The sequence below is a fragment of the Tribolium castaneum genome, chromosome 9 (genome assembly GCF_031307605.1).
Source record: "Tribolium castaneum strain GA2 chromosome 9, icTriCast1.1, whole genome shotgun sequence".
Taxonomy (NCBI): domain Eukaryota; kingdom Metazoa; phylum Arthropoda; class Insecta; order Coleoptera; family Tenebrionidae; genus Tribolium; species Tribolium castaneum.
Genome location: NC_087402.1, coordinates 5,969,582 through 5,981,375, shown reverse-complemented (window position 1 = coordinate 5,981,375; position 11,794 = coordinate 5,969,582). Strand labels below are relative to the sequence as shown.

The 11,794-nt window shown below is 37.9% G+C and overlaps 1 protein-coding gene across 1 annotated transcript; it reads right to left on the bottom strand.

Moving 5' to 3' along the window:
* Positions 1-3,970: 3,970 nt before the first annotated feature.
* arr (arrow) lies at positions 3,971-11,731 on the bottom strand. Its single transcript, XM_008194004.3, has 14 exons — positions 11,382-11,731; positions 11,101-11,330; positions 9,837-10,027; positions 9,498-9,788; positions 8,391-9,346; positions 7,426-7,738; positions 7,085-7,372; positions 6,765-7,039; positions 6,470-6,709; positions 6,272-6,423; positions 5,971-6,218; positions 5,736-5,921; positions 4,826-5,685; positions 3,971-4,573 (listed from the first exon to the last, which is right to left on the bottom strand). Exons 1-14 carry the CDS (start codon positions 11,446-11,448, stop codon positions 4,128-4,130), a joined length of 4,743 nt encoding a protein of 1,580 aa, XP_008192226.2. The 5' UTR covers positions 11,449-11,731; the 3' UTR covers positions 3,971-4,127.
* Positions 11,732-11,794: the final 63 nt, after the last annotated feature.

Genomic DNA, 11,794 nt, shown 5'->3' with positions numbered 1-11,794 from the left:
TGGACAAAAAACTCTCCTTCGGCCCACATCTTGACTACGCACTCGCGAAGGGCAAGATGGCCACGGGAATGCTGAGATCTCTCGTATGTCGGCGGAGCGCGTTGTCAATTGACAACAAGCTCTTGTTGTACAAATCAGTAATCCGACCTACCATAACTTATGCTTCTGTGGCTTGGGCGTTCGCGCCCTGTAAGACTCGGATGCAGAAGTTACAAACCTTCCAAAACAAATTTCTCCGTCAAGCATTCAACGCCCCGTGGTTTGTTCGCAACAACCAATTGCACCGAGAGGCGAAGATGCCGACGATGGAGGAATTCTTCCGTGAGACCGCCGAGCGAGCCTTTTCGAAGGCGGAAGCCCACCCGAACCCCCTGGTCCGAGAGGCCGTTGACTACGACAAAAACGGTCCGTCCAGATGCAAGAGGCCAAGGATGGCTCTCTTGTGATCGAAAAATGCCTTCTCACTCAGATCTTCCGAATCTGCTCTTTTCAGATTCCATCAAATGGATCACTTCGGGGGAATCCCCGGAGCGCCCTCTTCTTTTCTCTGGCGCCATGCAAACCGGCATGGCTGCCCAGCGTGCGTTCAGGGATGAAGGACAAATGGTTCCGATCCCTAAGGTGACGCGAGGGGTTTTAGTGGGTATTGTCGGCTTGCACACTTACCGACCGAGTCCCACATAACCAGACCTAGTCTGGTATGCGTAAAAGCATTTCCCCTCTCCAAAAAAAAAAAAAAAAAATCTAACGAATCTAAAGGAACTTATGTGTTTGCAGTTTGATGAAATATCGGAGGAAAATGTGGAGTTATTTTTGCAATTCTTGGCTGATTGTGGTTACTTTAATATGTTGTCAATTGATAAGAAAACAGATGAAATTGAAACAAACACCGAAGATGAAGATGAAGAAGGGGCTGATTTTGAAAATGACTCGACATCTTGTGTTTTAAAAATACCTAATTTTGAAATTAAGCAACATGTCCGCAACCTTTGCTATAGTGAAGCACTGGCAGTTATACGTAAATTCCGCTTGAACCCTAGATCTGTTCAAAATTATGTAAGTGCTCTGAAATTACTATTACAAAGTACAAGTGAGAGGGCATTTGTTGATTTTGCAAAGGCCGTATTAGGATTACTCTCTCAGAAGATTATTATGAACGAAAAAGAACTTCATCACATCTTGTATACTCTGGTATATAACTCCAGATACTTCGAAACACACAGTGAGGTCCAGATCAAGAAAAAAAGAAAAGGACCAGGGATAGCCAATACCCTAGATATGGTGATAATCAGTAAGAACGTTGGAATCATTTTTGAATACAAAATGAATTCCAAGTCTGCATATGAAGCTTTACAACAAATTTTTGAGAAGCAATATTACACTATATTTGATGAACCTGACTATAAACACATTTCAATAAAGATTTACGCTGGTTTGTCATTCGAGACAGAGGAGAAGAAAGTTTTTATAACATATCAAATTGGAAGTGAAGGAATAAGTAAATCTGTCTGTAGTGATACACTATTATAATTTATTATGTTAAAAAAATTAATACTTATTTTATTATTCTGCTAATGATTTGTTTATAGTGTTAATAATAAAATTCTATTTAAATTTCCAAATGCAATTTTACTTGTTACCAAAATCCGTTTGTTCACCAAGTTCAGCTAATTTTTACAAATTTAATCTTACAAATTTAGCTGTTTGTCCAAAAGCAAACAACCGAATAGGGCCTAAAACCTCTCAAAAATCATGAATTTTTATCCACCCTAAAAGTTCCCAAATATGTGTAGGCCACTAAAAGTTGGGCACACGAAAAACGGTAGAATCCTACAAATTTACTGTTTTCCCAAAAGTAACCATCCGAAAAGGATGTAAAAAACTTACAAAATGCCTTGATTTTAGACACTCCAAAAATAGCTTTTCATTTCTGGACCAAGCCAATTGGCGCATGCAAAAATCAAGTAAAATTACCTCAAAACCATTGTCAAAATGTCTAGATTTCACACACCTCAAAACAGCTTTTCATTTCTGGACCAAGCTTATTGGCGCATGGAAAAAATCAATGAAATACAACTTAAAGCGACTTAAAATCCTCGACACTCCAAGTAAAATTACTTTAAAAACCAGGAAAAACCTTTATAAATTCCCTAGTTTTTAGTTACCCCAAAAATATAGCTTTTCATTTCTGGACCAAGCCAATTGGCGCATGGCAAAGGTGTTAAAAATGATTACCAAATAAATTTTGCATACCCCAACTGTATTCAACTATTATACGCACATAAAAAAGATACACCTAATTGTTCGAAGTCTACTAAAATATCTGAACACTCCATTATGGATTTTCATTTAGAGATCGCTATTAAAACTTTAATGTTATCGTAAACATGTTCGGTTTGTGTCTTAATTATCAAATTCAACACCCCAATATTCGACTATGCCTTCATGATAATTCTTGGATTCAGAATATTTACAGAATTAATAAAAATAAGTGCAAAACATTCCCCGTTTTCATTCCGACTACAATCCGATCTATTCTTACAGCATCTCCTCTTTCACGACAGCTTATACCGTTTATAGGTATGTGTCTATCGACGAGAATCATCGGCACGACCATCAATCCTGAATTCGTCTTCGACTCATGAGCCTTTGGCGAATCAACAGGACAGACAGGTCATTGTTGTTCGATATTACTGTAAGTCATGAATAGATGGAAGAGTCCCAAAACCGAGAAATATTTTGAGAATATTTGGCAGCACTCAGTTGCTCGTCAATCTTCGTGGGTCCTCAATCTCTATGGCCACTCGAGATCTCACCAGTTCAGATTTAAGAACAACTGCATTCTCAATAAAAAAAAAAGCGGCGATAGGAATCGAACTTAAAACCTTGTAATTATCTGTCTAACTCTTTACTATCTGAGCTATTTATGTCTTGTCCATTATAATTTCTAATCAGCTACAATAATACATCAAATTGCGCAATATTACGAAATTTAAAAAAAAAGTTGGATCCGCGGGGGTTCGAACCCGATAGGCAACCAACAATATCATTATTGTTACTTAATTATAATTTGTTTTTATAACACAACTTACTAAATTTGAAGTTTTTTTTTTAATTTTGTAATTGTGATACTAAAAAGGTTATTATAAAAATATTTAACCTTTAAGTTTAATTCAAAACGATAATATGGATGGCGCCATCTAGACCAGGAGCGCGCGCGGTCGATAATTCAGTTTGCCTTTTTTACTTGTCTGTTGCGTTGAGCGTTGACAGTTGACAGTTAACACCGCAGCAGCAACTAACAATTTTCAGTGCCACCACAGATTAGAGAGGTTAGCACCAGATCTGACACTCTTTTCCCGCGCGCTGTGAGGCTTGTTGACCTTGGACGTGCATATTATTGAATGATATTAGTCACATTTGCTGTAACGATAAAAATATTTTTATGGCTGAAACAATAAAGGTTTTTTTGAAAATATGAATCAGTGTCGTTATTTAACTCATTTCTAATGATTTTTAATATAAAAAATATAAAACAGTTTCGACCATCAAAATTGTGATCAAATTTAAGATGGACTCAATTTTACCATATTTGTACTGGAAATTGTTTTAAACGCAACAGGGTTCATTTTCTTTGTTCTAGTAATGTAATTAAACACTTATAACACACTTTGTAATAATAATAATATAACAATTTTAAGGGTACGTAATAGATTTTACTATCATAGTAAACACGTAGTAAAAATTTAGGGGAATGAGTTGGCAATACTGATTAGTACCAACAATTTCACCAGAAGGGCGACTCCAGAATCATTCATAAATACAGCTTTGCTTGAAGTCGCCAATCACATTCGACCACCGAGGTCATTGCGACGCCATATGCAATTTCATTCATGAATAGACGAGTGACACATCTGTAAGTGATCTGTGGCAGGATTGTATGGCAGAGATTCAAAAGGTTAGGCGCTGCTTAAAAACATTTCTCTAGATATATTTACTTAACGAGAGATATTAACAGTCTGTCTGGAGTATAAATCAAATTTTTAAATATTATTTACACGAATTCATAAATGCATAGGCACAATGTGAATTTCCATCTTGGTGAGTTAAGTTTTGTTATCACAACATCAAGAATCGTAGCCTCGCGGCGGCGACGCCACCGGAGACGGCGGAGGCGGTAACGGGTTAAAATAGGTCGACGACCTCGAGCTCGGGGACGGCGGACAGCTTTCGCTGTGGCAATGAGATCTGGGCGTGGGCGGGGGCGGAAACGGCCCAGCGTCGTACCTACTCCTTGTCGGATAGTTGCAATCGCTTTCATCGCAAACATCCGTGGAACAAGGCGTAGGTGGAGGCGGTTGATTTATTGACCGATAATGTCGGTAAGGACGGTACCTGGACGAGGGGCTGCTCCCTCGGGTTGTGGCAGGACTTGGGGGAGGGTTCAAGGGTTCGCGGGGGTAACAGGTCAGGCTTGATTCGTTCGTACTGCTCGAGGCGCCGGTGATGTGGTTGCGGTCGTAGCTGGTCTCGCTGCCCGTCATCATGGACATTCGGACGACGTCGGGGATCCCTAGTTAACGAAAACAATTAATTTTACTCAAATTAACATATTTTGTGCAAATAAAATGTCCGTTTTATCCATCTACGACTTAAGAACAATGAAATGAAAGAAAAATACCTCTACCTAAAGTAAATTTTCTATAGTACCAGATAAAGGAAATGTAAACATTTTATCGAAAACGATTTAAAAAAATCCAAAATTCAAATACAGTTGAAAAAAAGTACTTTTGTTCAAATATTTAGTTATCATAATTGGACTAACCTTTGCGTATTTTAATGTGCGGTTTTGGTTGCATCGGACTTAGCGAATCTTCCGACTGGTCGTTCAAATCGTCACTCGAACGCCTCTTTAACAAATAGACCAGAATTCCGGAAATAAACATCGTCGCACCTGAGGCCCCCAGTATGATCCAGACAACGCCATTCGACGAAACCTTCAATTTACTCGCATTGTTGCAATGGCTGGGATGTTCGTCAGACCCATCGGCACAATGGTCGATTTTATCGCAAACGAAATTAGCTGGGAGGCATTCCTGGGTGTTGGGACACTGAAACCCATCACGACAACACGCCTCTTCGTCCGACTTATCCGCGCAATGGTCAATCCCATCGCAGGCATGTGCCAAACTAATGCACGACCCATCTTTACACTTGAATTGATCTTTGGGACATTCGGGACAATTCAACTCGTCTGACCCATCGAAACAATCTTTCTGGCGATCGCATTTCCACGAAATCGGAATGCAATTGTCCTGGTCTGCTGGCACGGAAACGCAAGTGAAGCGATCGGGGCCACAATTTTGTATTGCCGAACACGTTCGCTTGTCCTCTTTCAACACATTGCCTTTGGGGCAGGCACATATTGGGCTCGTTCCGTTGAAAATACACAAGTGTGAGCATTTCTTTTGATGGAATTGAGAACAGGAGTGATTGCGCTCTGGTTTCGAGACTGAGACTAAATCGACAATGTGTGATGCGAGAAGGGACAGCGGCGAGCTCAATTTTCCAGACTGGAGCTCGATTTTATGGAGTTGGGTCGATTCGCGGTCAATCCAATAGAGCCACCCTGACAGGATTGTCAACTGGGTTATTTTCGCCTGGCTTCCGTTCACCAACACGTGCCTAATACACAAAATAAAAATAAAAATTTTTTTTTTTCGATTTTTACTTACTGATTTTCGCCTTCAATATTGCTCATGTAGATACTTTGACCCTGGGTCCAAACAATGCAATCGTTCTCCGAGTCCACGGCTATGGCAGTTATATCGGCTTCTTTCGTGATGGCATAACTGTGTGAGCCATCCAGTCGAGCTCGAACCAACTGTCGAGATGGCCCCACATCAGTGTAAAAAAGCAGCCTAAAACAACAACAAATCAAACATTTATTACCACACAACGAAGCCAAACCTTTTTGTTGCATGAATTGCCAAAAGTCTCGGTTGTTCGTTGTCTTTTTGTACAACGACTCCGAACGGTGTAGTGTTATCAAGTCGGGTAACATTGATAACGTTTTGTGACGACGTCCAGAATAATAACCGTCCAATTGGGTCCACAACCAGGTCAAACGGTTGCAATTCTTTATTTCCTTGAACCACGACTAAAACATGGTTACCACTGGCGTCGGCTCGCTTAATACAATGCGTCTTTCCCTCAATCTGTCATTTAATTCAACCATTATTACATTCTTTAACTTTAAATTAATACGAACCCAATATAGAAAATTCTGGACTGGGTCGAAATCAATAGCTTTGATCGCTTTAAGTCCTTGGATTGGCAAAACTGCTTCCAAACAACCGGTCGGACTCGGTAACAACCTCACAGTTAAGTTTTTCTGGCTATAAATCATAAATTGCTTCGGAGCTGTAACATTTAACTTAATTTTTTTTTGACTTGTGAATTAACTTACGTAAACACTCGTTGTTCACAAGTGAATAGTGAGTGGGGCAAGCGCACGTAAATTTAGTCGGTTCTTCGGGCGAATTTGCAGGCAAAGCTAGACACAAATCACTGCAGCCCCCATTACTAGTGGCACATTGATTACGACCCCGGTAATCGGAGTGATAGACTTGGAGATCAGTGATTTCGGTTTGTTTATGCAAAACTTGGCGATTTGAACCGTCTATTTTACTAGCTTTCATAATCTCATCTTCAAATTGGACACAATTAAAATAGTTAATAATTAACTTACTAGTGATTATTACCAGAATTGCTCCAGTAAATAAAATCCTTGTACAGTGTTAGCCCAACCGGCATATAAATATTATCCTTGACGATGATTTTTTCATCGTTACCGTCCAAATCGACGGATAAAATCATCGCAGATTTAGTTTCAAGCCAATACAGCCGCCGACTGTCGTAGTCAAGGGTTAAATCAGCGGCGTATTCTTTGGTAACTCGCAAGGGGCTAACGCCACTCCCATCCATTGCCGATTTTTTAATTGACTTCGAAGTGCCCCATTCCGACCAATACAAATAACTACATTTGCGTTAATTCGCCCGCTATTTTTTCGTTAAAACTTACCCGTTAGGAGGGTCCACAACAATGCTATGAGGATCGTAAACCTTGCCCTCCCACAGTAAAGTCCTCCGACTTGAACCTTGCAATCGTGCGACTTCAATTCGATGGGCAAAAGAATCCGTCCAATAAATATTCAACCCTAACCAATCAATCGCGATACCTTCCGGCGACGTTAAACCTAAATCGACCACTTTTTCGGTGTCCGAACCGTTGAAAAACGATCGCATTATTGTACGTGAGGTCAGGTCGCTCCAGTATATTCGCATTGTGTTGGTATCGTAAGCTACCGAACTACAAATATGTGTAAATAAACAAAAATTAACCGCAAACAAATTATAAAATACCTAGCATGGTTAACTCCAGTTAATGGTATGGCAACTTCGTTGTCGCGATTTTCAATACCGATCATTCCGATTTGGTTCTTTTTCGAATATAACAGAAAAATTTTCGGTTTTGTACAAGTTCGACGGTCTGAAGCAAGCTCATATCCCAATTCGCAAGCGCAAACTTTCGTTTTGTTGTGGTAATAGAAACAGAATTGGGAACAACCGCCGTTGTTATTACTGCACAGATTTTCTCCAGAAAAATCACCCAAGTTTATGGCCTTTAACCCCATTACGTTCGGGATTTGGTCGAGAATTACCTCTCTGCGCCCACCTAGACACATTGTTAAATAATAATCAATTACAATTAAAAATTAACTTTTAAATTTTCTAACGCAACACATTAAGTTTTTTGGTTACAGCCGTTTCATGATTACGGACGGGACATAATTCTCAAAATAACTTATTTAAAAAAAAGATAGTAACAGTTACAGTGTTGATATTAATTTAAACGTCCATAGAGCATCAATGTTCCAAAAATCGTTATAAATAACTGATTACGGACAAGACACAAATGCGCCTAGTAAAATTGGGCCTAAAATAAATAAAAAAAGTCTGTGAATACTTTTACTATTTACTCAGCAGATTATATTATGAATATTTTTTTATGAAAACTGGTAATACAAAGTGTATGATAAAAATAAAAAATAGTGATATTTACGGACGGGACATAAAAAATTAAGTAACAATTTTATTAGATCAATATTTTTACAAAAGTTGACAATTATCGTGGAATGGCTGCTTAACAGAAAAACGATCATTAGATTTTAATCTTAATTATAAACACAACGAATAATAATGCTAATGAATATTTGTAGCTCAAATTGCAATAAAATTAATAAAAAAATGTCAAGCAATTCGATTCCCGTAGATAGTTTAAATTTAATAATTTAAAAATCGATCTTTTTGTTCTTTTAAAATCATACCTGTGTCTTTGTGGGCCCGCTCAATGCTCCTTCGTTGCCAATCAGTCCAATATAAAAAATCGCCCATCAAAGTAAACCCGAAAACATGAGGCAAATCATTACTAATCAGCACCCTTCTATCACCCCCATCCATATTCGCATGTTCAATCCTGTCAGTCTTAGCGTCACACCAATACAATCTTCCCTTATTCAAATCCAAAGTAATGCCATTTGGCCACCCTAAATTTTCATAAACAATGGCAGTACGATCAGAACCGTCCAAATTGGCCCTTTCGACTTTGGGGTTCTTGTCATACCAATCCGACCAAAACAACCAACCCAATTCTGGCGCTACTGCAATACCTCTGGGTTCCATCAAATCGTCGAAAATGATCACTTTTCGGTATTTCTTTTCAAGTCGGTAGACTTCAACACGATCAGTCCCGGCATCCGTCCAATAAATATTCCGGGAGACCCAGTCGACTGCAATGCCATCTGGGTGTTGGATTTCGTCGATAACAACGTCCGATTGGTCGGAGCCGTTAAGACGAGCTCGTTGTATTTTTTTAACTTCGTCATCGGACCAGTAGATGTAGCCTTGCACAGGGTCGTAGTCTACAGCTATGGTGTATTTAACGTCGTGGAGAGGTAGAATTTTATTGGTATAGTCGGGTGAATCCATGTGGATTAAACAAATATCAGTTCGTCGAGCTAACAGAAGTAATTCCTGAGGTCCCTTGGCACAAGTCAAGTTATCAATTAACTTAATTCCATAAGGGCAGGCACATGTAAAGCCCGGAGGGTTAGGGGACAATAAACAGAGGTGGGAACAACCGCCGTTGTTCCTTGCACACGCGTGTGGGCGCTTTGGTTGCCTCAATTCGTTGTAGACTTGTATATACATAGGTACGGTATAGTCTAAATGGTCGATTAATTCTTTGGATTGCTTCGTATTTTGATCGTATAAGTGAATACACCTAAAGACGATAAATAAATAAATTCACCAAACAGGGAAAAAATCTCAAAAGAAAGTTGAAAATGACATTTCGAACTTTTTATAACGAAAAACTTAATTTGAAAATTATAATCTAAAATGGACGATGGTTTTTAGCTTTGCAGATTTCTTACCATGATTTCCAATCGGTCCAATAAATTTTCGTTTGAAACATCGTCAAAGCAAAGGGATACTGAAACCCCGATTTCAAAACCGTCGTCCGATTCGTTCCTTCAAACGTCATGCTTTCAAGAAATTGCAAACTCCCATCAATCCAAAAAATCGTTTCCGTTTCATAATCGATTGTAAGGCCGTTAGGCCATATTATCGTAGTATTTACAATGACCCTCCTCGTCGCGGGGTCTCCGTTCATTCCCGCCCGTTCGATTTTTGGGACTTCGCCCCAATCAGTCCAAAACATTAGACTAAAATAATTAAATAAAATTAGGCCGCCACAAAAAAATGGAAAGTACCCTTTCATGGGGGCTAGAGCTATGGCACGTGGTTGATCGATGTCAGTCCAGAAGAGCACTTTACGGTGTAGGCCTTCCATGGTAGCGACCTCAATGCGTTTGGTTTCACTGTCTAACCAATACAATTTGCTTGTGAACCAATCGCACGCGAGTCCTACTGGTGATAAGAGGTCGGTGCTGACTACTTCAACCTGATAGAAATGAGAAAATTCATTGTAAACTAATGCTATTGATGTTTTTTACATTAATTTCAAAGATAATAAAAACTATCTTAATTTATTATTACTTAACATTAATCGAGAAAATCCTAAAAATGTGATAATCAGAGTTGCCAAATATCATATTTACATAAATACAATATCATAATATCTTATATTTATGGATATTTATCCGATATACAAAGTGATTTAAAACTGTCGGACAAATTCTCTCAAAAATGAAGTCAGAGTTTTTCCAAGCGACTTAATTTTTATAGATTTTTTAATTTGTTTTCATAATATTGTCAAATATGCAAGTTTTTTTAGTTATTTAATTGTTGATTTTTTTTCAACAGGTTTAATAAATTTTAATAGTTTCAATCAATAGTATACTGCAAAAGCAGTCGTTTCTGCTACCTAATGTCAAAAAATATAATCCAAAGTGCCAAAAATTTATCTTTGAAGACCTATTATATCTCGTGAAAAAATACTCTAATTTTGGTGTAGATTACTTCATAAAAAGGATCGTTTCAGTTGAAAAAATTTATTTTATAAAATTAATAAAAAGTAAGAAATTACGCTTTGGGAAAGTGTTTTTTTTAAATTAGACTTTTTTAATAGAACTTAATCACTTTATGGAAAAAATATCACTTTAGCGGTTTAAATAATGTCGTTCATGTTACAACAGAGTAAAGAATTTTTCCAATGAGAAAATACACTTTTTACAACGTTTTAAAAATTCGTAATTTTTGTACACGTTAGAGAGTAACCCTTAAGTGGGCTGTGACTGGAATTATGTTGGCAATACTAAGTATCAAAATGTTATCAACTTAAAATCATAGGCTACTGTAATCAAGAATTTAAATGAAGGCACGGTATGTTGACAATTAATGCTACAATCAACAAATTCCACTTTTACCTCCTTCCAAGATAAAAACTATTTATTCAAATCAAATTACTATCTGCTTGTTCTCACATGTATCTCATTGCATCATAAATACGTAAAAAACAAGTTGTCGTATTCTTATTATTCTGTATTAGCAGTTTAGTTTCTTGTGAGTTGTTACCTTATTTTTGACCTCCGTGCCATTAAAATGAGCACATAGTATGCTTTCAAGTCCATGGTCAGTCCAACAAATCTTTTCTTCCTCATAATGATAGTCAATAGCCGGGCCTTCTGTAAAATTTTTCACCAGCAGTGAAGTCGTTATTTTATTATTGCTATTCCTTGTCGTATTCGCAATTCTGATATCCTTTGTAGTGGAATACAAAAGCAGGGGGTTACTTGTAAATTGTCCTAAAACACGGGAAAAACATACAAAATCATCCCACTTGTGTTTACACAAACCTTGATTTATTTGTACGAGGCACAACAAAGATAAAAGAATGCAGGCACATCTTTTTGAGTATTTCATTTGTAGTTAGTTCATTTGTGGCTTAACATTGCTAACAGTGATTTGTGAAAGATTAGAAAGGCTAATCTTTGGATACTTGAGACGAACGGTAAGAATGCACCAACGAAAGATAATCAAAACAAAAATGTATAAACATAAATAATGGGCAAACTGCCACTCATTGAACCAATTCTATGCGCGGAACTTGCCGGTTTTGTGAAAATTGAGCGGAAATGAACACGTTACAAACATTCCATCGTCTATTTTTATTATTCTGGTGAAAATAAACAAAATTCACTTCACTCACAAAACCATACACAAAAATGACAATGACATGTGCCGAGTTAGCCCGATTTGGTTGAGGAGC